Source organism: Schistocerca gregaria, chromosome 2, assembly GCF_023897955.1.
Source record: "Schistocerca gregaria isolate iqSchGreg1 chromosome 2, iqSchGreg1.2, whole genome shotgun sequence".
Classification (NCBI taxonomy): domain Eukaryota; kingdom Metazoa; phylum Arthropoda; class Insecta; order Orthoptera; family Acrididae; genus Schistocerca; species Schistocerca gregaria.
The window spans coordinates 1,041,692,813-1,041,717,091 of record NC_064921.1 but is presented as its reverse complement, the minus strand read 5'-3'; the positions used below and the strand labels follow the sequence as shown (position 1 = coordinate 1,041,717,091).

Genomic DNA, 24,279 nt, shown 5'->3' with positions numbered 1-24,279 from the left:
ATCAGCAGCGACGCCGCGTCCAGAGGGTCGGTGCGGCGCCGCAGCAGCCTCCACGGGTCGCCGGCGTCGGGGGCGGCGCCGGCGGCGGCGCCGGCGCGCCGGCGCACCGAGCCGGCGCCCGCGCAACCACCTGCTGCTGCCGCCGCCGCCGTCGGACCGGCGCCGGCAGCTGCCCCCGGCGCCTCCCAGCTGGACCTGGAGGACACGGCGCGGCGCTCCGCCGCGTCGCTGGGGGTCTCCCGTCTGACCTGCTCTTCGTCCACAATGTTAGCGAACGGCGGCTCCAGTTCCACCTCCGACAACTGCGACGGCGCTCGCCCGACAGCACAGTTTTGCCCCGCATTGCTGTTTCTGTAGGTGTTCAGGTTCTCGTCTGCAGCGACGACGAGTGCCAGTCTGGAGGGCGAAGACGCCTGGCGCAGTAGACTCCTCTGGGTAGTAAACTCTTCGGCGCCGGCACCCGGTTCACGGTTATTGTTGGAGGAGCAGGTCCGTTCCGACAGTGTCGACGAACAGCGTTCCTCGTCGCCGCCGTTACTCGAGGCACGGTGGTTGTTGTTGTTGTTGTTGTTATCGGCGACGTCGTTGTCGAGGCGGTCCAAGTTCGAGGTCGGGGGCGTCAGTGGCTGCGGGGGCGGCGGCGGCGGGAAGTCGCGGGCGGTGTCGGGGGCGGAGGCGGCGCCATCGCACGGGACGTGCAGCAGCTGCGCCGCCGCCGACACGGGACGCTCGCCTAGCGCGGGGGCCGACTCTGCTTCCATAGGCTCACGCCATCACCAACTCGCCGCCTGTGGGAGGAAGAGAGGCATCCCGTCAAACAACCGCCTTAGCAGAAATACTAAATTAGACAAGACTAACATTGACAACAAACACATCGCAGGCGAAACAACCTGTTTTTGTTTTGCGAACATATATTACAAAGCTTTGTTTCTGTTTTATTTGTTTATATTTCGTTTTTTTCGCTAGCTTGGGGACAGCAGGCACAATCCCACACTTCACGCGTGTGTACGGCACAGTTAAAGTCTGGCACCATCACGTATCAGGTATCAGTAGAGCTGTAAAACTAACGCAACCTACCGCAGCATATCGTAAGTAAGCGTAGACTAAGGTAGTTTCGCCCGCCCGCTTAGCCGAGCGCTCTAACGCACGGCTTTCAGCAGTGCCTGGTCCCTGGCACGAATCAGCCCGGCGGACTTGTACCGAGGTCCGGTGAGCCGGCCAGTCAGCGGATGATTTTTAGGCAGTTTTCCATCTGCCTCAGCGAATGCCGGCTGCTTCCCCTTATTCCGCCTGAGCTACAATATGTCGGTGATTGCTGCCCAAGCAAGTTCTCCACGTACGAGTACACCACCTTTTCTCTACCACGCAAACATAGGGGTTACACTCGTCTGGTGTGAGACGTTCCCTGGGGGGTCCACCGGGGGCCGAACCGCACAATAACCCTGGGTGTGGGGCGGCGAAAGGGTGAAGTGGACTGCGGTAGTCGTCGTGGGGTTGTGGAGCACTGCGCCTGCGGCGGGGACGGAGCCTCTGCGTCGTTTCTAGGTCCCCGATTAAGGGGGGGGGGGGAGGTTGCGTCCTTATCGGACGTTATCTCGTAATGACCGCTTTCTTTTCATGTGCAAACTGTGTCTTCCAAGATTCCCCTAGAAGCTGGAAGCTGTGAGTTGTCTAGCAACCGAGCGACGCATGTAGCCTACGGAACATTAATCTCAAGTCAGGTACTTAAAAACAAACTATTTTTCGCAAAATTGAAACTGAAAAATTTTTAATCAGGTTTTATTCGAAAATTGTTTATATGTAAAGTGAAAGAGAGGTATGTTGTAGCAAAAGTAAAGAAAGCAGTAAAGATTTGGCATATAGCGCTATAAAACCTAATTCGCTCAAAAAATGTTTAAAGTAACAAATCTTATGCATTTATCAATAAGAACAGGACATTTTTGCCTTTGTTCACGATGCAGAACGTTCCTTTCTATCGAAAATAACAAGACTTAATATATATAATTTTTATTGATTGGTGACTCCATGGCGTGTTGTGTGCACCTGAACCAATAGTGGATAAAATTGGAAGAAGCGAAAATCCATTTTGCTGACAATAAAACAACAAAATACGGCCAATGCTGATTTTCCTTCCAATTCTATCCATAATTTTTATGTTTGTTAATGTAAACTGTTGTTGTTTCAAAGATAATTGTTCTGGCTACATAACAGCTCAAAGGTTACACGACCAGCTAATTTTTATTATTTATAAGATGCAATTTATATTTTGTAAAAATATAAAATAACAATGGACTAACAGGGAATGATGTGTGATTGTACTTATGTGCAAAACAAGCAACCAAACAAACAAAACACAGCAACGAGAGATTTGCCGGCTCCCATTTTTCTCTTGCATATTCATTAATGTTTCTTTCCCTACCTCCACGACCAGTACTATCGGTACTCCTACCGGTTACTTAGTCGTTTCTGTACTGTACCGAAACTACCGAACGGCAGTTTTGGTAAATTTATTTATTTATTTATTTATTTCACTAGCAGTTCAGAGCAACCCACGGCCTTGAAATGTAAGGTGGGTCGGAAGCTTCTAAATCCAACAGCAAACACTTCTCGTCGTTACAATGTTATTGGTATACAGTTGTTAATGCTTTTTGTGAAATAATATAAACAACATAATATATAAAAATTTCTCTAAGGTTACAGAGAATTGAGTTCTTAATAGTTGTTAAAATAGTTCTAAGTAATTTGTTTCTGCCTAGTTGATGAGAATATAATTTATACAATGCAAATATCAAAGAATAATAAAAAGGCAAATGTAATACATTGAGTGTGATGGAAATAATTGCAATATATAGAGGGAAGTGATACACTGCATCTGGATGTGTAATATAGCCTATGTAGCATGTTGGTTGGTAATGGCCAATTTCTGCATATTCCAGGTGAGAAGGTGTCGGTAGGACCTCGAGCTATTCTCATCTAAAATGGTTTGTGCTTATGTATGTTTACTGTTTTTGTGTGTTGCAAGTCAGGTCACTAGGTGATATTCAGCAGCTGTTCGTTTGTTCTGTTGTTGGTAGTTGCGGTATATACTGTGTGATACCTTAGATTCACACACCTGGTATTATACAGGTTAAATACTGACTGAACATTTGATGCATGGAATACATGAATTTTAGTACTACATGAGAAATACACATATGTTTGCAAATTTGTTAGTAGAAATAGAATGTAGTTCATTGCTACTTGAATGAATTATTCCTTAAATAATTCAATACATTACATTTCTAGTTTTATACATACTTTATATAGAAAATATATTTCATGTAGAAAATTAATTCGTTGTAACTTTAAATAGAGAAGAGAATATACTTCTATCTGCACATAATAAGATGAACAATACATTACTGTTGTGTGCAGTATACTTTAAACACTAGGCAATATGTCGTTGGGTAGTAGGAGCCTCGGAATAAAAGTTCTTCGAGCCTTCTCCTCCCAAGCGACATTACGTTGTTACTATAGTCTTATTATATGGTGTCGGTGTTTGTTTGTTTTGTAACTGTTACTGCCTGTTGTGTTGTTTGTGACTGTGTTGTGGTGTGCAGTGTCATGCGTTGTTGGTTTCAGTCCCTTCCGTGTTGATCACTTCTGAGTCACGTTCACTTAGAGTGTTGGCTCCTTCCTCGGTTTCGGAATCTGTCGTCGTGCTTGTGTCCTCCTATGTGGTTTGTTGTGTCGTTTGTGCTTGTCTACGCCTCCTTCATGCCGTCTGTTCGATACAATATCGACCACGCTATTTACTGTTACGATCATCGGGATTACGTATTAATCAGGCGACGTCATTGTCCTTCTGTATAGGTCACTTGTGCTAGCGTGTTGCACAGCAGTGTGACATGTTCTAGAGTCCCAATTTCTCCGCAAACGCATATTTCATCGATATTTAGTCCCATGCGGTTTAAATGTATCGGATACGGCCCGAGGCCTCTCAGGAACTGGACCATCTCCCGGCTTGGGTCGACATTTTTCAGTTGTAATTGGCGACCCTTGTCGGGTGCGTCCCACTCTCTCTGCAGTGTTTGCATCCGCCACTGTTTCGTTTGTGTTTTGTCCATAATGTTGGTTCCTGTAATTTTGGTCGCTTTATCAAGCCTGTCCCCTCTATGCCAGTAAAGTGCAGCTCTGTACCGTATTGTTACGTCTATAGGGCAGGTCCCCATCACAACGCAAAGTGCCTCTGGTGACGTGGTGTTGAAGGCTCCGTTCATTCTCAGGGGTACACCACGTTGACCTCGTCTTGCAGTTGTCTTGTTAGTCCGTATGTTCAGTCTCTTAGCCCACACACTTGCGGCGAAGCATGCGATGGATTCAAATATAGCAATGTGGTAGGTCCTTATCGTCTAAGTAGGTAATTTGTACTTAGTTGTGTTGAGACTTGCTAGTTTGTGCATAATTTTGGAGGCTTTGTCAATTTTCAGTTTGATATGATAGTTAAAAGTCTGTTGTTCGTCTAGATGCTGTCCGAGATAACGTGTGGCTCGCTTAGTCTGTATGCTTGTATCGTCTGATTTTACAATTGGATTTTCTTTGCACCAAGTGTCTCTAGTGCTGCTCTCGAGTTGGCTGACACCACTGCGAGCAGGTCATCTGCGTACGCCACCACGCCTCTTACCCTGTCGTCACCGTCCAATGTGTTCAGCTAGGGCTCGATTGCGATATCCCACAATATTGGTCCGCAAATCGAGCCCTGTGGACATCCCTTCGTTATTCTGTTGACAACCTTCCGTGTACCAGCCCTCCACTCCGCCACTGTGCCTCTGCAGTAGTCGACGAGGCTACTGCACAGGGAAGCTGATAGCCTCATTTCCCTTAACCTGGCGAAGAGGGACGGCCATCACAGATTGTCAAAAGCCCCGGCTATGATGATTAGTATGGCGGGTTCGTATTTGTCACTGACGCTATTTGTAACTGTCAGTGCTTGGTTGACGGCATCTTCTATTGATATACCTTCCCTGAAGCCGAACTGATGGGGCGTTAGCCCGAGGAGCCGCCTGTGCGATTGTAAACGGTCACACAGGAGCCTTTCCTGTGCCTTGGCGAGAGTGTTTAAGAGGCACATCGGTCGGTACGTTTTGGGGTCTGTTGGCTCTTTGTCTTGTGATTTCCTGATTATTAGTACATTAGCAGTCTTCCAGAGGTTTGGAATTCTGCCTGTTCGTAGTGCCTCGTTGAACATATTAGTAAGAAAAGTGTGATTTGTGTTACTGTTTGTTTTAATGTTTCTGAAAATATTTTGTCTGCCCCGGGTACTTTTCGGTTTTTAAGCCTGCTGATTGCCATCGCGACTTCTTCTTGTGAGAATGGTATGGTTACACTGTCACTGACGTATGGTTGCCTCATGCTCTCTCTCAAGTCAGCGTGGTGTCTCTCGTCTTGTGTGGCGTCGTCATCTGGGAGGAGCCTGTTCAGAAGATATTCCGCTGTGCTCCTCCATCCTCTGGTCATTGTGCCGTCAGCTTGTTTTAGTGTTGCCAGAATTGTCGGTGTCTTAACTCGTTCTTTTTCTATCTTGAAAGGTAGTCCCCAGATGTCATTCTGTAGCTGGATTTTGACGAAATTGGTCCAGTAGTCTTACCTTGTAGTCTTAAGTTGTTTATGGTAGTTCTGTTTAGCGTAACGATACAGGTCAAGTCTTATCTGTCTTTCAGGAGGAGCTGTCTTTGCTTGTTGGTAGTACTTTCTTTTGTCCCGTGAATCCTTCCTTAATCTTGCCAGTTTAGTGACGACCCCTCAACAGTATCTCGAACTTTTTGCCAGTTGGCTTTTCCCATGAGTAAACACTGCTGTTCATGGTCCATTATATGTATATTGACATATCTGTCCGTGGTTAAGGCGACTGCGTTCTGATCGCTGTGCGTGGCTCAATCCAATACCCTCCATCTGTTGACTAATGGAAGAGATTTTGCGTTCCCTACTATAGTGATGTAGTGCAAGGGGAGCCCTGAAATCTTCCCGCCTCGCAGAAAACGCTCCTGAACGCAGGCGATCGTTTCTTCTAAGAACCTACCTAGTTCCTTGTTTACTAGGGTACTGCCCTGGCAGTTTAGTTGTATTACCTTCATAAGGGATATCTAGTGAAGGAAAAACACTTGGTGTGATTGCTTTAAAATCTAGCAACACACGTCCATGTGCTCTAGCGAAGTTCTTGTGTACTGTCCCTAGGTTTAGGCCCCCTCCCCTTCGCGCACATGCCTCACCTATAGGCTTACATAATTCTTTGGGGTTCGTTGGCAGATTTTCAACTCTTAGGATCATCCTGTCAGTTTGTTCTGTAATTGGGAAGCAGATTTCATCCCCGTTTTCATGCTTAGTTCGTATTACATAGCGAAGAGCTGTTTGAAATATATCCTTGTTTTCTAGTCTGCTAAGCCGTAGGTTAGCTTCCAACTTTTCGTAGTTTACGTGATTAACGGTATTCAGCTGGGGGTCCTTGGCTGTGTCCGTTTGGGTTCTTGACTGTTTGTTGCTCCGACTTCGAGTAATTTTGTAGTGCAGCATGTTTTCCTTGCTTTATGATTTGTGGTTGTGTGAAGTTTGATATGTTGTCGCTGAGCATTTCCCCTGATAGTGACTTCTAGTTTTTGATCTCTTCTGGGGACTTGTTCGGGAAAAGTGAATGTTGTATGTCCGTTTCCGGGGTGGTTGTGTGTGGCAGTGTGCCGGTGCGGAAGTGTCTCTTCTATTCAGCCACCTTACTTATTTCTTTCTCGTAGTCACTGTGTGTGCTACCCCCGTAGGCGAAACGAACTGGTGTAACATAGGGTCTACATTTGGTTGTATCATATTCTGCTTCTTGTGCTGGTAGTGTGCAGTTGTCTTTGCCTGTGTTTCGCTGGGGTGTTGGATGTCTTGTGAACTCCGCGACATCTTCATTCTCCGGACGTCGTTACATTTCTTTGAACTATCTCGCAGTATTACGTATTCCAGTTCGTCAACTTGCAAAAGGAGACAAACCTGGAAGTTGGCCCAATTAAACGTGTGATGTTTCACGTGCCTGGCCACGTCATATTCAACTCCTCCCTTCATGTACATATCGTCTATATGTCCTAAAGTACGTAAACTGTATTGTCTCCCAGAACTGAGGTTCTACATTAGTATTAGTATCTGCATTTGGGTGACGTAACAACCCCTTGTGTTGCCGCCAGGCAACGGCTCGCCGCCTGCCTCTTATGCTAGGCGACGGATATTTGTACCTTTGCTATTTTTGTTTGTTTGTAGTGCAGCATATTTTCCTTGCTTATTGATGAACCCATCAAAATGAAAGTGGACTTCGTCGCTAAACCAAACCATACTAATTGCCATCATGCCCCGCGGCCGACCGTGCAGTTTGAACGTTCTAACGGAAACCGTTCAGAAATTAAGACGATTTTATTTCATATAGTTCAATAATTGTCACTCTGTATGAAGGTAGTGATGGGTACAGATCGTTATACCGGAACGAAGTGGACGCTGTAGCGGTTCCGGAGCTGAATGAGTCTGTCCTCTGTGAGGGCGGAGCCTGGGCTGCATGCTTCAGTCACTTGACCGCCCGGTGACCTTGTATTTAAAGGTCAACCAGGAGTGCTGGCTGAGCGTAATTGCGACAATAGCCGCCTGTGGCGCTCCAATTGCGTCATGCGTGTTGCGTCACCTACTTAAGTTTACTTCATGTTGTGAAGCGGCTATAAAGTCGGGCCGCGTAGTCCACCGCCTTACGTCCACTTCTACAGTTTTTTTTTCGATGTCCTGGCGTGATTCTCGTTTGTGGGATTTGCTCCTGTGTTTTACACATTATGGTACCTAGCCATTCGTTTGAATTCGGACTTCGTTGATCTTTGTTATGGATGTGGAATGTCAAGAATTTGTCGAATTCTATGGACGATCGTATCGAAGGTTCTAACATGTTTTCGTGCTACACATTGTTGTATACAAGTGATTATCAGCATTGAGGTTATAAATAAATAAAAGGGTACTGATTTACAGCCTGATCCTCTCGTGTACCACCAAACGAGCTGCAGAACTAATAACTACTAGCTTGCCAACATTTCCCTCCAGTGCGTACAAGACGGAGACGTTCAAACGTTTCCACATGAGCCGTTCCATTGGTTTTGGTAAGCTGACATAAGCTTTCTTATACTTCTTGGCACCTGTGGTTTTCGGTACATCTGGGCTTTGAAAACACGAGCAGCGAAGTGTTTTGTTTTAGCAGTTAGAGTGCGAAGTCCCCTTTTCGTGGATTTATATTCCCTGCCCAGAAAAACTGTCGGGAGGCCATTTCTATAAGACTAATCCCATAATTTATATGTTCGCAATTTTTTTAAAGACCTCAGACATAGATCTTAAAGTACCATATACATTACTGGCCATTAAAATTGCTACAACAAAAACAAATGCGTTCACTGCGATGTCGCAAAACACGGATGCGACCATCATGATGCTGTAACGGAATCTGGATTCATCCGAAAAAATGACGTTTTGCCATTCGTGCACCCAGGTTCGTCGCTGAGTACATCATCGCAGGCGCTCCTGTCTGTGATACAGCATCTAGGGTAACCGCAGCCATGTTCTCCCAGCTGATAGTCCATGATGCTGCAAACGTTGTCGAAGTGTTCGTGCAGATGGTTGTTGTCTTGCAAACGTCTCCATCTGTTGACTCAGGGATCGAGACGTGGCTGCACGATCCGTTACAGCCATGTGGATAAGATGCCTGTCATCTCGACTGCTAGTGATACGAGATTGTTGGGATCCAGCAAGGTGTTCCGTATTACCCTCCTGAACCCACCGATTCGATATTCTACTAACAGTCATTGGATCTCGACCAACGCGAGCAGAAATGTCGCGATACGATAAACCGCAGTCGCGATAGGCTACAATCCGAACTTTATCAAAGTCGGAAACGTGATGGTACGCAATTCTCCTCCGTACACGAGGCATCACAAGAACTTTTCACCAGGCAAGGCCGGTCAAGTGCTGTTTGTGTATGAGAAATCGGTTGGAAACTTTCCTCATGTCAGCACGTTGTAAGTGTCGCCACCGGCGCCAACTTTGTGTGAATGCTCTGAAAAGCTAATCATTTGCATATCACAACATCTTCTTGCTGTCTGTTAAATTTTGCGTCTGTAGCACGTCACCTTCGTGGTGTAGCAATTTTAATGGCCAGTATTCTAATATAATAGGAAAATTTGTAACACAAACAATCTTTCTTTTAAATACAGAAGTGTACTCCAATAAAACAACGATTGTGATCCTTATTTCAGGAAACAGAGAAACAATGAATAACGCTGTGTGAAACTAATGATTACTGGTTATTTTGACCAACAGAATTACTCTCCTGTCTTCCACACGTGGGTAGTGAACTCAAATGCCATCTGAAGCTTACGTGCACCCACGAGTTCCTGACGGAAACAGCAACTGGAAGTGAAGTGATTTCTTTCGAAAATCCTGCACTCGGCTCGTATACTATCATCATGAGACTGGCAATCACATCGAATCCCTCAAGTATGGGGCAAACTGATCTATCTCTTCGGTGCTGTCTGCAGCACTCACCGTGAATTCTCCTACGCTGTGATCAACGGCGCTGACGTCATGTGGCTCAGAAAAAAAGTGGGCAAATCGCGATAGCACCAACTGCTCGTCTGATGAGCTGTGCTGCCGCCCGCCTCAAATCAAGTGCGCAATCGAACCTCGGTGTCCTCTCTAGCTGGTCTGGGTCAGAACGTCTGACCGCTGTCATCTGCGGTCGGCGACCGAATCCTCTCAAAATGCCTTGGTTTCTTCTCTTGCCTTCGCTCTGTTTCTCACCGAACTGTTTCTTTGCTCAACAGAAAATTTGCAAAAGCACTTCAGTCCGATGGGGAGGCTTCCCTCCAAACCAGAGTCTCGCCAGGAACTGCGCTTTGCTTTCAGACAGCGTTTTGTTTTCTTACAGCACTCTCTTACTATTAAGAAACACGTGCCCTCGTTCTGTGCGCGTGACGTCTCATTCAAACACTCCACTTCCGCGCCTTTGCTCTCAGGGCACTAGCCTCGCATCTGAGGGCTTCCGATATTAGGAAAATGCTGCTCAAGAGACTAGCCCATTATTTTGTTAGCCGCGTGTTTCCGAAAGCACTCGACGGCTATCTCCAAAGCCAGTCTGCAAAAACATGCAGATACAACCCTGGGCTACTTGTTGTGGCACGCAGCCAGGGGCTGTAAAACCGGACAAGCCTAGTGGGCACCTGAAGAGCCTCAGCAAGCCCAGTTCTACAAATTCGCTCCCTCACCCTCCAGTTTCCTTCCATAGTGGCGCTCTCGTAGCATTGCAAAATGGTTCAAATGGCTCTGAGCACTAAGGGACTTAACATCTGAGGTCATCGGACCCCTAGGACTTAGAACTACTTAAACGTAACTAACCTAAGGACATCACGCACGTCCATGCCCGGGGCAGGATTCGAACCTGTGACTTCAGCCGGCCGTGGTGGCCGTGCAGTTCTAGGCGCTTCAGTCCGGAACCGTGGGACTGCTACGGTCGCAGGTTCGAATCCTGCCTTTGGCATGGATGTGTGTGATGTTCTTAGGTTAGTTAGGTTTAAGTAGTTCTAAGTTCTAGGGGATGATGACCTAAGATGTTAAGACCCATAGCGCTCAGAGCCATTCCATTCGAACCTGTGACCGTAGCGGTCGCGCGGTTCCAGACTGAAGCGCCTTGAACCGCTCGTTCACAACGGCCTGCTCGTAGAATTTCTTCTTTCCCCATTCTCAGTTCCATTACACTGTGTCTTCTTACAACAGCAAACACATTGAAACCAGTTGAGTCCTTCATCACGTAAGAGGAAATAGTGCTTAAATAGGACACCAAACTGCCAGTCACATGCGGTACATGCTCATTAATGAAGCGTTCATAGCAGTCTCCATCGTTCTCTTTCTCTAGATCATTGAATCGATGGCAGAATAAAAATTTTCCTGCCGCATTTCAAGTGGCTTTTCAATATTCAGAACTTGTAATTTCGTAATTTATGCCTCACGCACCTATATGTTTATTAAGAGTTTATGTACTCCTAAATTCATGTTTATTATGTATCTGTGCAATGTTTGTATCTTTCCCGTTCCGCTCCTTCTTTTGTCTGCTTGAGAAATTATGTTTGTAAGAATTCAAAATGCTTTGGTTCACGGGCACGGTTTCTTTGGAAGTTAGTAGCTGTTTTGTCAACTTTTGTGTAGAGTTTGGGTAGGGCAATGCTGGGTCAAAGAGACACTGATGACCACTGCTCAACAGCTATTATGTAGGTTGGCACAGGAGCTGACAAGTATTTTCTCCGACTATTTCCAGCAGTAGCTAGAAACTACGGTCTGGTAGTGTGGACCCTCGCTGTACTCTGTCGCTCCAGTTAGTAAAGGTAATTTTTCACATCATTTCTGGTAACATAAGTGAAAAAATTGGAACATTTAAAACTTAGCTTAGCTTCACGATCTAACGTATGTCTTTCAGGTGTAAACATCGAAAATCATGTCGGATATTTCAATTCAGTTAGGGAATGGTATAATTTTTATTAATATCTCTAATATACCGCAACTAAATACGGGATGAGTGGTATAGCTGAGCTATGTCTAAATTCAGTTAATTTGTATTTCTTATGTGTGAATTGCGTTTTCAGTTTTCTGTATGTTCGTTCTAGAATACTTCTCCCTTTCGTTCTATTTAATTTTCGCGAGTTCCGTGTTTCTTGTAGTACAGGACTGTGTGATAGCACCCACGTGTTTCTCATATGGCGCACTGAGCCTTCAGCTCGATAATTCATTTTCCTTTACTGTATCCTTTTAGTTCTGTTCCGTGTGAATATGATTTCATTCAACAAAATTTTTTTCATGAGTTCAGTTTTTTGTATTGTGATTCCTGTCTGAGTTAGAGCATATATATTCTCGACCTGTGGTAAGCTTTTTGTCTTGCTCTGAATACTAAATACAACTTCTTGGTAAATGTGTATCGTTCTTGTGAAATTTGTCGAGAGATCATATGTTTCTCATCTCGTTTTCTGAAGTAGAAGCTTGTCCTTACTGAGCTGTATAGATGTTACTGGGCTCACGTTCGTGGTTTAATCTGGATTAGGATATATCTTGTGCCAAATTATCTTTATTTCAGACGTTGCTGTGTATATTTTTCACGTCATGAACAGTGTAGTGAATTGTGTAATAAGTATCAGGCACCAGCATTATCTTGCAGTTGTAATATTTATTTGCCATCTTTTGTATTTTACTGTAATCTAAACAGAAAATAAATGTTCAGTTAATTATTAAGTGTGACTCTAACATAATTTCATGCAAACTACATTAATGTTTCAGCCTAGGATTCATCAAATCCATCTGGTGTGGTTCCTTGTGCAAACTTCACAGGTTAATTTATGTTAATATGGCAATCAGGTCGCAGAGAACAGCAGAAAACCATGATGCTCCAGCTGTATTAGTTATGTGCTTAACAGTCCCCTCAAAAGCAACTATCTGTATTTTAGTGTAGCATCTTTGAAAGAAGAATTTCTACTCTGCTTTTGATCAAATGGTAATTTCGAGACTTTTCATTTGAAATTTTAACTGAATTAATTATCCACCAACCTATCAATTAATTTAACTGGGGCTTATTCAGAGTAAAAGAGCATCAAATTCTCTTTCTTTGTGACCATTGAGTTGAAAGCGTAATCTAAGTAGGCATCACCGAGCGAGGTGGCGCAGTGGTTAGCACACTGGACTCGCATTCGGGAGGACGACGGTTCAATCCCGTCTCCGGCCATCCTGATTTAGGTTTTCCGTGATTTCTCTAAATCGTTTCAGGCAAATCCCGGGATGGTTCCTTTGAAAGGGCACGGCCGATTTCCTTCCCAATCCTTCCCTAACCCGAGCTTGCGCTCCGTCTCTAATGACCTCGTTGTCGACGGGACGTTAAACACTAACCATCACCACCACTAAGTAGGAATCAGTCAATATTTCGTCTTCAGTGTCGGAATTTTCGCAATGTCTGGTGATGAAAAACTGTGGGAACAACCCAGTCTGCTGTTATGTATTGTTGATGTACTACTTTTCCCACACAGCAGTCTTCGGACTGAATGCCGCCTTACTACCCCATGTTAGACACCTCAATTACTTTAGACAAGTTCTGTGGTTATGTATGTGCTGCGAAATTGTAAATAATAGATCTATCTCGACTAAAAATAATGTTATCAGAAAGAAATAGAAACAGAGAGGCGTAGAGATATGTAAAAAGATAGACAGACGAAGAGAGAGTGAGACAGACAGACAGACAGAGGGCAGGGGGGCAGGTAGATGGAGAGTAAGGATACAGACAAACAATGAAAATACAAGCGTGAAATGAAAAAAAACATAGAAATGAGTAAACGAGTTGGAGACTGCTAGCTAGGATAGAGGATTAATGTACAGAATTACATCAGGCTATTTATTTATAAGTTACAAAAAATGTGCACAATTGAATATTTTCTTGAACTCTCTCAGGGGAACTTCGCTATCACCAAAAGCAACTTCTTCAGTAACTCGCATTAAACTATAAACACAGTAATAAGAGTAAGAATGAAATGTGGATATCTGAATCTTCACTAGCAGTCTGGAGAATGAGTGGAAGACCTGTAGATCATGACATGAGAGTAACTGAGACCTCAACTGAAATCGGGCATTGAAATAAACCCAGTGACGACAAGTGAATATTTGTGTCAGACCGGAATTTCAAACTGGGATTCCCCGCTTTACGCAAGGGGCCGCCTTAACTGCTTGCACTATCTGAGCACATCTCTCGTCCAGCCAAAATTCCCAACTTGTCACATACTGCGCGTGCAGTATCCACTGTCCATTATCCGCACTGCTGGCAGCTGAACCAGAAGCCTGCAAGAGTTCAGACATATTGTACATCCACACTGAAGTCATCATTATTCACTGTCAGGTGCATATATTATTATATGTTTAGTGTTGTTCAACGCCCAAAATAAATTTGGAAAGGCAGGTGGATGGGAAAAGACCTCAAGGAAGACCTCGAACCCGATGGCTGGACTTGAAGGAGGCTGATCTAGTGGCCAGAGGATGGACAATGGATGATGGTCTCCGTGAACAGATGTATTTGGATGGGAGGAAGTGAAAGAGGCGCATTACCAGTAGCCTACGTGTCCGAAAGAACAGACACCAACTCCTGCTTCAGTGGATACATAGAATTTGCCAGGAAAAGGGCTATTTGTCAGGCTCTATCGAGATACCGATATTGTCGTTCGATTTGAGTTACGAGTGTGTTGTAGTATGGTCTTTGGCTCAACAGATGTTAGTACTTCCATCTCAGTATTGCGAAAACAATATGGCTAGAGCACGCTTAACATTCGAGCAACGAAAATGTATTGTGAAGGGGTTTTTCAAGTTTGGTAATGCCGTTGAAGTGCAACGTCAGTGGAGGCGGGAGTTTGAAACAGAGCCGCCAACCCGGATCACAATTAAAAGCATCATTGTCAAGTTTGAACTGCATGAAACGATTTGTGATATTCACAAAGGAAGATCAGGAAGACAGCGAACAGCTGCAAGTCTTGCGTCGTCGGCTCCCGTATTTGTTAATTCTCCACTGGTCCTCGCTACGCAATGTGCACAAGAAGTTGGGGTTAGCAGTACAAGTGTACTTCTTTTCATGAAATTTCAATATATATAGGTAAACGGTTTCGACTCTGACATTTCGCAACCAGTACTGCAACGAAGAATTTATATCCAACAAAGTACTGAAGATTTTCTGTAAGTACTCTACAAATTTAGACACTGTGTAACACATTTACATTAAATATTCGGGATGATTGCTAAAATTATTGGCTAGCTACTTTTGCAAGCCCTAGCTTGTCAGGACGAACATTTCGCTTACTGGTCAAATAGGAAGGCCTCTTAATCCAGTAGACAAACTGCAGAACACTGTTCAACACCACAACAGACTGGCACCTTTTACTCTATGTATCTTTTTAACAATGCATGTTTGGATTTAATCTAAATGTGATGGACTTCATGTTGTTTTACGCTTAGTCCTTTTGTAGAGTTGTGCTGTTTTAGCAAAAGCATGGATGCCTACCAGTTTACACCTAAACTGAATCTAGCTATTCTGTTCCACATTGTCGCAGAATTTCTGTGTAGTAATAGAAGTGTGTCCCTGATATATATATAAAACCCATGAACCACTCACTCGACATTTTGGATTTCCACAAGGGACTAGGCTTGGTGTGTATCCACTCTAAAGGAACGACTCTTTAGCCATTCGCCTGGTGCAAGTCTTTCGATTTGACACCACTTCGGCGACTTGCGCGTCGATGGGGATGAAATGATGATGATTAGGACAGCACAACACCCAACCCCTTAGCGGAGAAAATCTCCGACGCCGCCGGGAATCGAACCCGGGCCCTTAGGATTGTCATTCTGTGGCGCTGACCACTCAGCTACCGGGGGCGGACTATGCTATGTGACCAAAAGTAAAACTATACGCTGCCAAAAACATACGTTTTTCATATTAGGTTCATTGTGCTCACTGCCAGGTACTCCATATCAGCGACCTCAGTAGCCATTAGACATCGTGAGAGAGCAGAATGGGGTGCTCCACAGAACTCACGGACTTCGAACATGGTCAGGTGATTAGGTGCGATTTGTGCCATACGTCTGTACGCGAGACTTATACACTCCTAAACATCCCTAGGTCCACTGTTTCGGATGTGATAGTGAAGTAGAAACGTGAAAGGACTCGTACAGCACAAAAGAGTATAGGCCGATCTCTGTTGACTGACAGAGACCGCCCACAGTTGAGGAGGGTCGTTAAGTGTAATAGGCAGACATCTGTCCAGACCATCACACAGGAATTCCAGACTGCATCAGGACCCACTGCAAGTACTGTGAGAGTCAGGCGGGAGGTGAGGAAACTTGGATTTCATGGTCGAGCGGCTCCCCATAAGCCACACATCACGCCGGTATATGCCAAAAGACGCCTCGCTTGGTGAAAGGAGCGGAAACATTGGACGACTTAACAGTGGAAAACCGTCGTGTGGAGTGACGAATCACTGTATGCAAAGTGGCGATCCGATGGCAGGGTGTGGATATGGCGAATTCCCGAAAGAACGTCATCTGCCGGCGTGTGTAGTGCCAACAGTAAACTTCAGAGGCGATGGTGTTATGGTGTGGTCGTGTTTTTCATGGAGGGGTCTTGCACTCCTTGTTGTTTTGCGTGGCACTATCGCAGCATAGGCCTACATTGATGTTTTAAGTACCTTCTAGCTTCCCACTGTTGAAGAGCAATACGGGAATAGCGATTGCATCTTTCAACGTGATCGAGCACCTGTTCCTAATGCACGGCTTGTGGCGGAGTGATTACACGACAATAACATTCCCGTAATGGACTGGTCTGCACAGAGTCCTGACCTAAATCCTATAGAACTTCTTTGGGATGTTTTGGAAGCCGACTGCGCGCCACACCTCACCGACATTGACAGCTTCCCTCAGCGCAGCACTCCGTGAAGAATGGGTTGTCATTCACCGAGAAACCTTCCAGCACCTGACTGAATGTTTGCCTGCGAGAGTAGAAGCTGTCATCAAGGCTAAGGGTGGGCCAACACCATACTGTCTTCCTGCATTACCGATGGAGGGCGCCATTAACTTGTAAGTCATTTTCAGCCAGGTGCTTAAATATTATGCTATAACAGATACCATTTTATGTGTAAATGCACACAGTTCCACCATGCTACACTACTCTCAATATAAATCTGGAGAAAAAGTACTGTTACGTGCAAAAAATAGTGAATTTGTTCATCAGCCTGGGCTACTTACCAGGTTGGTTAATTGATGTGGGGTGTAATTACAATGATAAAATATATCATGGAAGCCCATTTTTTTACTGCACGGGGTGGTAAACCAGTGCAGAGGTTACATCCAATATATATATATATAAAACTACAACCAACAATTAGACCGAAATACTAAATAATTCTGCAGACATCTCGCAGATCCGATGTGGTTCATGTGTATTGTGAAGCAGCGCCATCTCAAAGGCATATTACGATCAACTATTCTGCGCTTTGCGTAGATATCGAAGTCTCTCCACATCGAACAATAGACTTCGTTCTCATATAAATGCCCTGCTACTTACAGATACGTGATTTGCATATCGCTGAACTGGAATGAGAGTGCACTGTGTCACTCTTTGTCCACGTGGCGGGGCTGGCGAATTGAAAGACAGGCAGTAAATGAAGCGCCTCTTAAAATGCATTCAGGCTGCATGAAGTTGTGGCGTTTTACAGTCTCTATGTTAATTTACAGTTTTGCATTAAGACGTGGTGCTCACGCATGATGGGTGCAGAGCTGTCGTTAATCCAATATACCAGAGGAAAAGGACCGTTATTTTTACTTATCTAGGTAGCTCAGCTGCTAGTTTTGGTAGGCGAGCACACTGTGCCCTTTATTCTGTAGGTATTGCTTTAGTGTGCGAGGATGATAAAGATAGGTGGTGGTTGTGATTACAGATAATCCATCACCTCTTTGGCGATTAATAAAAGTATTCGTTTGTTTATAGTGGCGTCTGTGTCCATAATCGTACTATGTTAAAGTTGGGCGGCAAATTCTACCATTCCTTGCGCTTTCATTTTGCTCTGTTCCACCCCCTTTTTACTTCAGATTGCACTTGACAATTGGGATATAATTCAGACGTAGAATGCTTCCCAATACAATAAGTTTAATGCGCGACTGCATACATAAATCTCAACCGTCTCACCAACAGAAATGTGATGGTGAATAACGAAAATATAGTTGGAATTGACTTTTTCAAGTGGATGACCTCCAACTGCAGAGTAAAAATATATAATGAACTGCTATGTCAAATCACCCTCATGAACCACATGAACCATGGACCTTGCCTTTGGTGTGGGGAGGCTTGCGTGCCTCAGCGACACAGATAGCCGTACCGTAGGTGCAACCACAACGGAGGGGTATCTGTTGAGAGGCCAGACAAACGTGTGGTTCCTGAAGAGGGGCAGCAGCATTTTCAGTAGTTGCAAAGGCAACAGTCTGGATGACTGACTGATCTGGCCTTGTAACAATAACCAAAACGGCTTTGCTGTGCTGGTACTGCGAACGGCTGAAAGCAAGGGGAAACTACGGCCGTAATTTTTCCCGAGGGCATGCAGCTTTACTGTATGATTAAATGATGATGGCGTCCTCTTGGGTAAAATATTCCGGAGGTAAAATAGTCCCCCATTCGGATCTCCGGGCGGGGACTACTCAAGAGGATGACGTTATCTGGAGAAAGTAAACTGGCGTTCTACGCATCGGAGTGTGGAATGTCAGATCCCTTAATCGGGCAGGTAGGTTAGAAAATTTAAAAAGGGAAATGGATATGTTAAAGTTAGATATAGTGGAAATTAGTGAAGTTCGGTGGCAGGAGGAACAAGACTTCTGGTCAGGTGACTACAGGGTTATAAACACAAAATCAAATAGGGGTAATGCAGGAGTAGGTTTAATAATGAATAGGAAAATAGGAATGCGGGTAAGCTACTACAAACAGCATAGTGAACGCATTATTATGGCCAAGATAGATACGAAGCCCACACCTACTGCAGTAGTACAAGTTTATATGCCAACTAGCTCTGCAGATGACGAAGAAATTGATGAAATGTATGATCAAATCAATTATTCAGATAGTGAAGGGAGACGAAAATTTAATAGTCATGGGTGACTGGAATTCGAGTGTAGGAAAAGGGAAACATAGTAGGTGAATATGGATTGGGGATAAGAAATGAAAGAGGATGCCGCCTGGTAGAATTTTGCACAGAGACTAACTTAATCATAGCTAACACTTGGTTTAAGAATCATGAGAGAAGGTTGTATACATGGAAGAACCCTGGAGATACTAAAAGGTATCAGATAGATTATATAATGGTAAGACAGAGATTTAGGAACCAGGTTTTACATTGTAAGACATTTCCAGGGGCAGATGTGGACTCTGACCACAATCTATTGGTTATGACCTGTAGATTAAAACTGAAGAAACTGCAAAAATGTGGGAAATTAAGGAGATGGGACCTGGAGAAACTGAAAGAACCAGAGGTTGTACAGAGTTTAAGGGAGAGCATAAGGGAACAATTGACAGGAATGGGAGAAAGAAATACAGTAGAAGAAGAATGGGTGGCTTTGAGGGATGAAGTAGTGAAGGAACCAGAGGATCAAGTAGGTAAAAAGACGAGGGCTAGTAGAAATCCTTGGGTAACAGAAGAAATATTGAATTTAATTGATGAAAGGAGAAAATATAAAAATGCAATAAACGAAGCAGACAAAAAGGAATACAAACGTCTCAAAAATGAGATCGACAGGAAGTGCAAAATGGCTAAGCAGCCATGGGTAGATGACAAATGTAAGGATGTAGAGCCTTATCTCATTAGGGGTAAGATAGATACTGCCTACAGGAAATTGGATATAAGAGAACCACTTATATGAACATCAAGAGCTCAGATGGAAACCCAGTTCTAAGAAAGAAGGGATAGCAGAAAGGTGGAGGAAGTATATAGAGGGTCTATACAAGGGCAATGCACTTGAGGACAATATTATGGAAATGGAAGAGAATGTAGATGAAATGGGAGATATGATATTGCGTGAAGAGTTTGACAGAGCACTGAAAGACCTGAGTCGAAACAACGGCCCCGGAGTAGACAACATTCCATTGGAACTACTGACGGCCTTGGGACAGCCAATACTGACAAAACTCTACCATCTGGTGAGCAAGATGTATGAAACAGGCGAAATACCCTCAGACTTCAAGAAGAATATAATAATTCCAATCCCATATAAACCAGGTGTTGACAGATGTGAAAATTACCGAACTATCAGTTTAATAAGCCACAGCTGCGAAATACTAACACGAATTTTTTACAGACGAATGGAAAAACCAGTAGAAGCCGACCTCGGGGAAGATCAGTTTGGATTCCGTAGAAACATTGGAACATGTGAGGCAATACTCACCCTACGACTTATCTTAGAAGAGAGATTAAGGAAAGGCAAACCTACGTTTCTAACATTTGTAGACTTAGAGAAAGCTTTTGACAATGTTGACTGGAATACTCTCTTTCAAATTCTAAAGGTGGCAGGGGTAAAATACAGGGAGCGAAAGGCTATTTACAATTTGTACAGAAACCAGATGGCAGTTATAAGAGTCGAGGGACATGAAAGGGAAGCAGTGGTTGGGAAGGGAGTGAGACAGGGTTGTAGCCTTTCCCTGATGTTATTCAATCTGTATATTGAGCAAGCAGTGAAGGAAACAAAAGAAAAGTTCGGAGTAGCTATTAAAATCCACGGAGAAGAAATAAAAACTCTGAGGTTCGCCGATGACATTGTAATTCTATCAGAGACAGCAAAGGACTTGGAAGAGCAGTTGAACGGAATGGACAGTGTCTTGAAAGGAGGATATAAGATGAACATCAACAAAAGCAAAACGAGGATAATGGAATGTAGTCGAATTAAGTCGGGTGATGCTCAGGGAATTAGATTAGGAAATGAGACACTTAAAGTAGTAAAGGAGTTTTGCTATTTGGGGAGCAAAATAACTGATGATGGTCGAAGTAGAGAGGGTATCAAATGTAGACTGGCAATGGCAAGGAAAGCGTTTCTCAAGAAGAGAAATTTGTTAACATCGAGTATAGATTTGTCTGTCAGGAAGTCGTTTCTGAAAGCATTTGTATGGAGTGTAGCCATGTATGGAAGTAAGACGTAGACGATAAATAGTTTGGACAAGAAGAGAATAGAAGCTTTCGAAATGTGGTGCAACAGAAGAATGCTGAAGATTAGATGGGTAGATCACATAACTAATGAAGAAGTATTGAATAGAATTGGGGAGAAGAGAAGTTTGTGGCACAACTTGACCAGAAGAAGGGATCGGTTGGTAGGACATGTTCTGAGGCATCAAGGGATCACCAATTTGGTATTGGAGGGCAGCGTGGAGGGTAAAAACCGTAGAGGGAGACCAAGAGATGAATACGCTAAGCAGATTCAGAAGGATATAGGTTGCAGTAGGTACTGGGAGATTAAGAAGCTTGCACAGGATAGAGTAGCATGGAGAGCTGTATCAAACCAGTCTCAGGACTGAAGACCGCAACAAGAACAACAACAACATGTCAAATCAAATGCCCAGGGGTGGACTATGTCATCTCTAGGCATGTGTTTGATCCTGGGCTATAAAGTGTAAATGTTTCTTTAAACGCTGACAAACAATGCTTATAACGTGTTTATATGAGCTGCCAGCTAACAAATGACGTACCAGAACAACTGATGTGTTGCGTTCAACAGTGCACTGTAGTTTGTCTGCTGGTGTTCAGGTAAATCATCCAGTCAATCATGGTTAATAAAATATGTTTGTCTGCATACAGCTTTAATAAACGTCACTGATTCCAACAAATACGACGACACAGAAGCGCTATATTAAGGTAAAAGAAACACATTATTTTTACCACAATTCACACAAGCATTGTTATTCCAGTTGTGTTATGTTTCACACGCACGTAATTTTGTGTGACACCATCTCGAAGACTCCTATAATAGCCAACACTTTTAACAATGACCGACTCGGTAGAAATACATGTGTTTAGGGACATGCTGAAACTTGAAGAAATGAGAGTTCAATCGAATATTTAATGTAGAGGAAAATAAATAACTTGAGAGTAATGGAGCCCTACAACTGTTGGCTTAGAGCAACAGCACATATTTAATAAATTTAGATAGTGCTGTTAGGGCGAAAGCTTATGCTTAAGGTCAGGCAGATAATTATTTACATTGCATGCATCTTTTAATGCATTTACACAGTAGGCAGGAGTAATGTCATTGCCCGATTGCTGGATACTGATGTCAGCGATTCTGGGAAAAGCTGATGCTGATATCATCAATTCCGGGGAAGTTGATGCTGCTGTCAGCAAAAATTCCGTCACGTATCGGCAGTTTATTGCTGTGTATCAGTCACTGCACGAGTCAGGGTAATTTAGCAGATTATCTGGACAGGGACGAAGTTGCACAGTACAAACTCTGCAATTTGAAGAAGGTGTCCTGCAGCACACGGAGTGAGATGCTTACATCAGGTCTCATTCCACTTTGCCTAACACGAGGGCGAATCAGATGAATGTAGGAAACGTCCTTCTTGAGCCTTGAGCAGCTGTTACATCCATTTCACTTACAACATGAGCACAACCTGAAACCAGATGACTTTCCACTCAGAGCACTTGGAACAGTGTCGAATGTATTCTACATTTCCACCATCTTTGCAGTTCCCGGGCAGCATCTACAATTCGCGTCCCTGGAGTGAATTTAAGCCCATGCAACATTTATTCATGGTCATCACGTCAGTTCAATGTCAAAGTCTGGCACGAGTTGTTAGAGTTCCTAGCTATGCCAACAAATGGCTCGCACTATTATAGTTTCATAGCAAGAGAAGTGTCAGAACTTCTGACTGACGTGCAGTCACTGCAAGACAGCGTCATGTGCGTCGATACGTGCACCGAAAGTTTCCGGAAAGTGGATTGGCAGTGGTGGTACTATACCACGACCTAATTCATCTAGTAATTTGATACCTCTGGACGTTTCTGTGTGGGGAGAGAGGCGAAACGTTGTTTACAAAACCTCTGTTGAATCAGAGGAGGATGTGGCTGCCCAGATACTAACAGTAAAATGGTGTCTCACATTAAAACATAGTATAGAAATTGTTTCATGCAACCTCCCAGAGATTGTTGGTTAAATTAATTTTCATCCAGAGAAAACACCCTCTGTCAGTTTAAAAAATCCTCACCGGAAAATATGACATTATAAAAATATTTGTTTTTGTGTCCAGTGCAATCTCAGAGTTTGTAGGTTTAATTAACTTTCACCCCATGTATGTATGTGTGTGAAGGCTTGGTGTGGAAGACAGTGTAAAGAATGAAATAGACTCCCTTCAGACTACGGACTACAGAATATTAATTTTCTGCCTTGGACAAATATGGTGTTCAAATTTAAATTCCATCAATTCCGATTTTCACTGGAAACTGTTTTTATGATTTTCTGTGGTTACCGAAATGAAATCTGTAGATATTTATACAATGTTATAAGCAGACAGTTACTCAACATATTTCTGTACGAAAATTACGGGTTAAATGCAAATCCCGGTAGTTCCTCTGGCATGAGAGATGCAATACAGACTTTTACTTTAGCCACCGCGGGGCATTAGCAGAGCGGTCTAGGGCGTTGCAGTCATGGACTGTGCGGCTGGTCCCGGCGAAGGTTCGAGTCCTCTCTCGGGCATGGGTGAGTGTGTTTGTCCTTAGGATAATTTAGGTTAAGTAGTGTGTAAGCTTAGGGACAGATGACCTTAGCAGTTAAGTCCCGTAAGATTTCACACACATTTGAACATTTTTTACTTCAGCCAGTAAGTTGTAGACATGTACACCACAGTAAGGAGGACTTTTCAGGAACATTTTTAACAGATACCTTATGACTGGGTTTTCTGAGTTTACGTCCCTTAGAGTTAGGAAAGGAGACAAGGTATTTTTCACCGTCTATAATACAACATACAGTCACCAGTAATCTTTATTTTACAACTGTGTTGCCTACTTTCGCCCAAATGAACTCCTCTGCATTCAGCTTCTTCTTTCTTCTTGTAGACAAATGATAGAGCTTGTCTGGAACTAAGGTACAAAACCTTCGCTAGTGGTCGTGTACTCTCCGCTATACTCCAAGTCTTCCAAGCCAAAATGTTTGCATCAGGCAAAGCTTCAAGGCCACTATAGCCTGCACGGTTCCCCTATACAACAAGCAAGGTCAGCCATGTACTACCCCAAACACAGCTGATACATCACACGTGAACTGCATTCTCAGTCCATGAAAGACATTTGGACCACCAATAAGCTGCTACTTATTGAATTGGCCAGCAAGGTCAATGTGTATCGCCTACAAAGACTTGTACACAGAACACTGCGCCGCCAACGTCGACGATAACCACATTGCACAGGCATGCTGAAACTGTAAAAAGTTCTCGTTTGCCAGTAGTATGCGCGAACAGCTGAAACGAAAACTTTCTTTGGTCTGTGTAATAATAAGCTTACGCCGGTAATTTCTAAGCAAATAAATTTTTCAGACAGTTAGAACTCAATATTATGAAACGACCTTCGTTTTGTTCCGAAATGTCAAAAAGGTGCAGTACCCGAAACGTCCACGACATCGACACTACGAGTTTATCGGAGCGAAGCGAATGATTTCCACTCGTTCAAG

General features: G+C 43.8%; 1 protein-coding gene across 1 annotated transcript in view; it reads right to left on the bottom strand.

Moving 5' to 3' along the window:
• Position 1: 1 nt before the first annotated feature.
• The window catches only part of LOC126336098 (uncharacterized), a 785,081-nt gene continuing 760,803 nt past the window's right edge, over positions 2–24,279 (bottom strand). Inside the window, exons 3-4 of the mRNA XM_049999578.1 lie at positions 80–788; positions 2–48 (exon numbers count right to left, since the gene is read on the bottom strand). Coding sequence (XP_049855535.1) covers positions 2–48; positions 80–761 — 729 coding nt within the window. The 5' untranslated portion in view covers positions 762–788. The remainder of the gene's footprint in view (positions 49–79; positions 789–24,279) is intronic.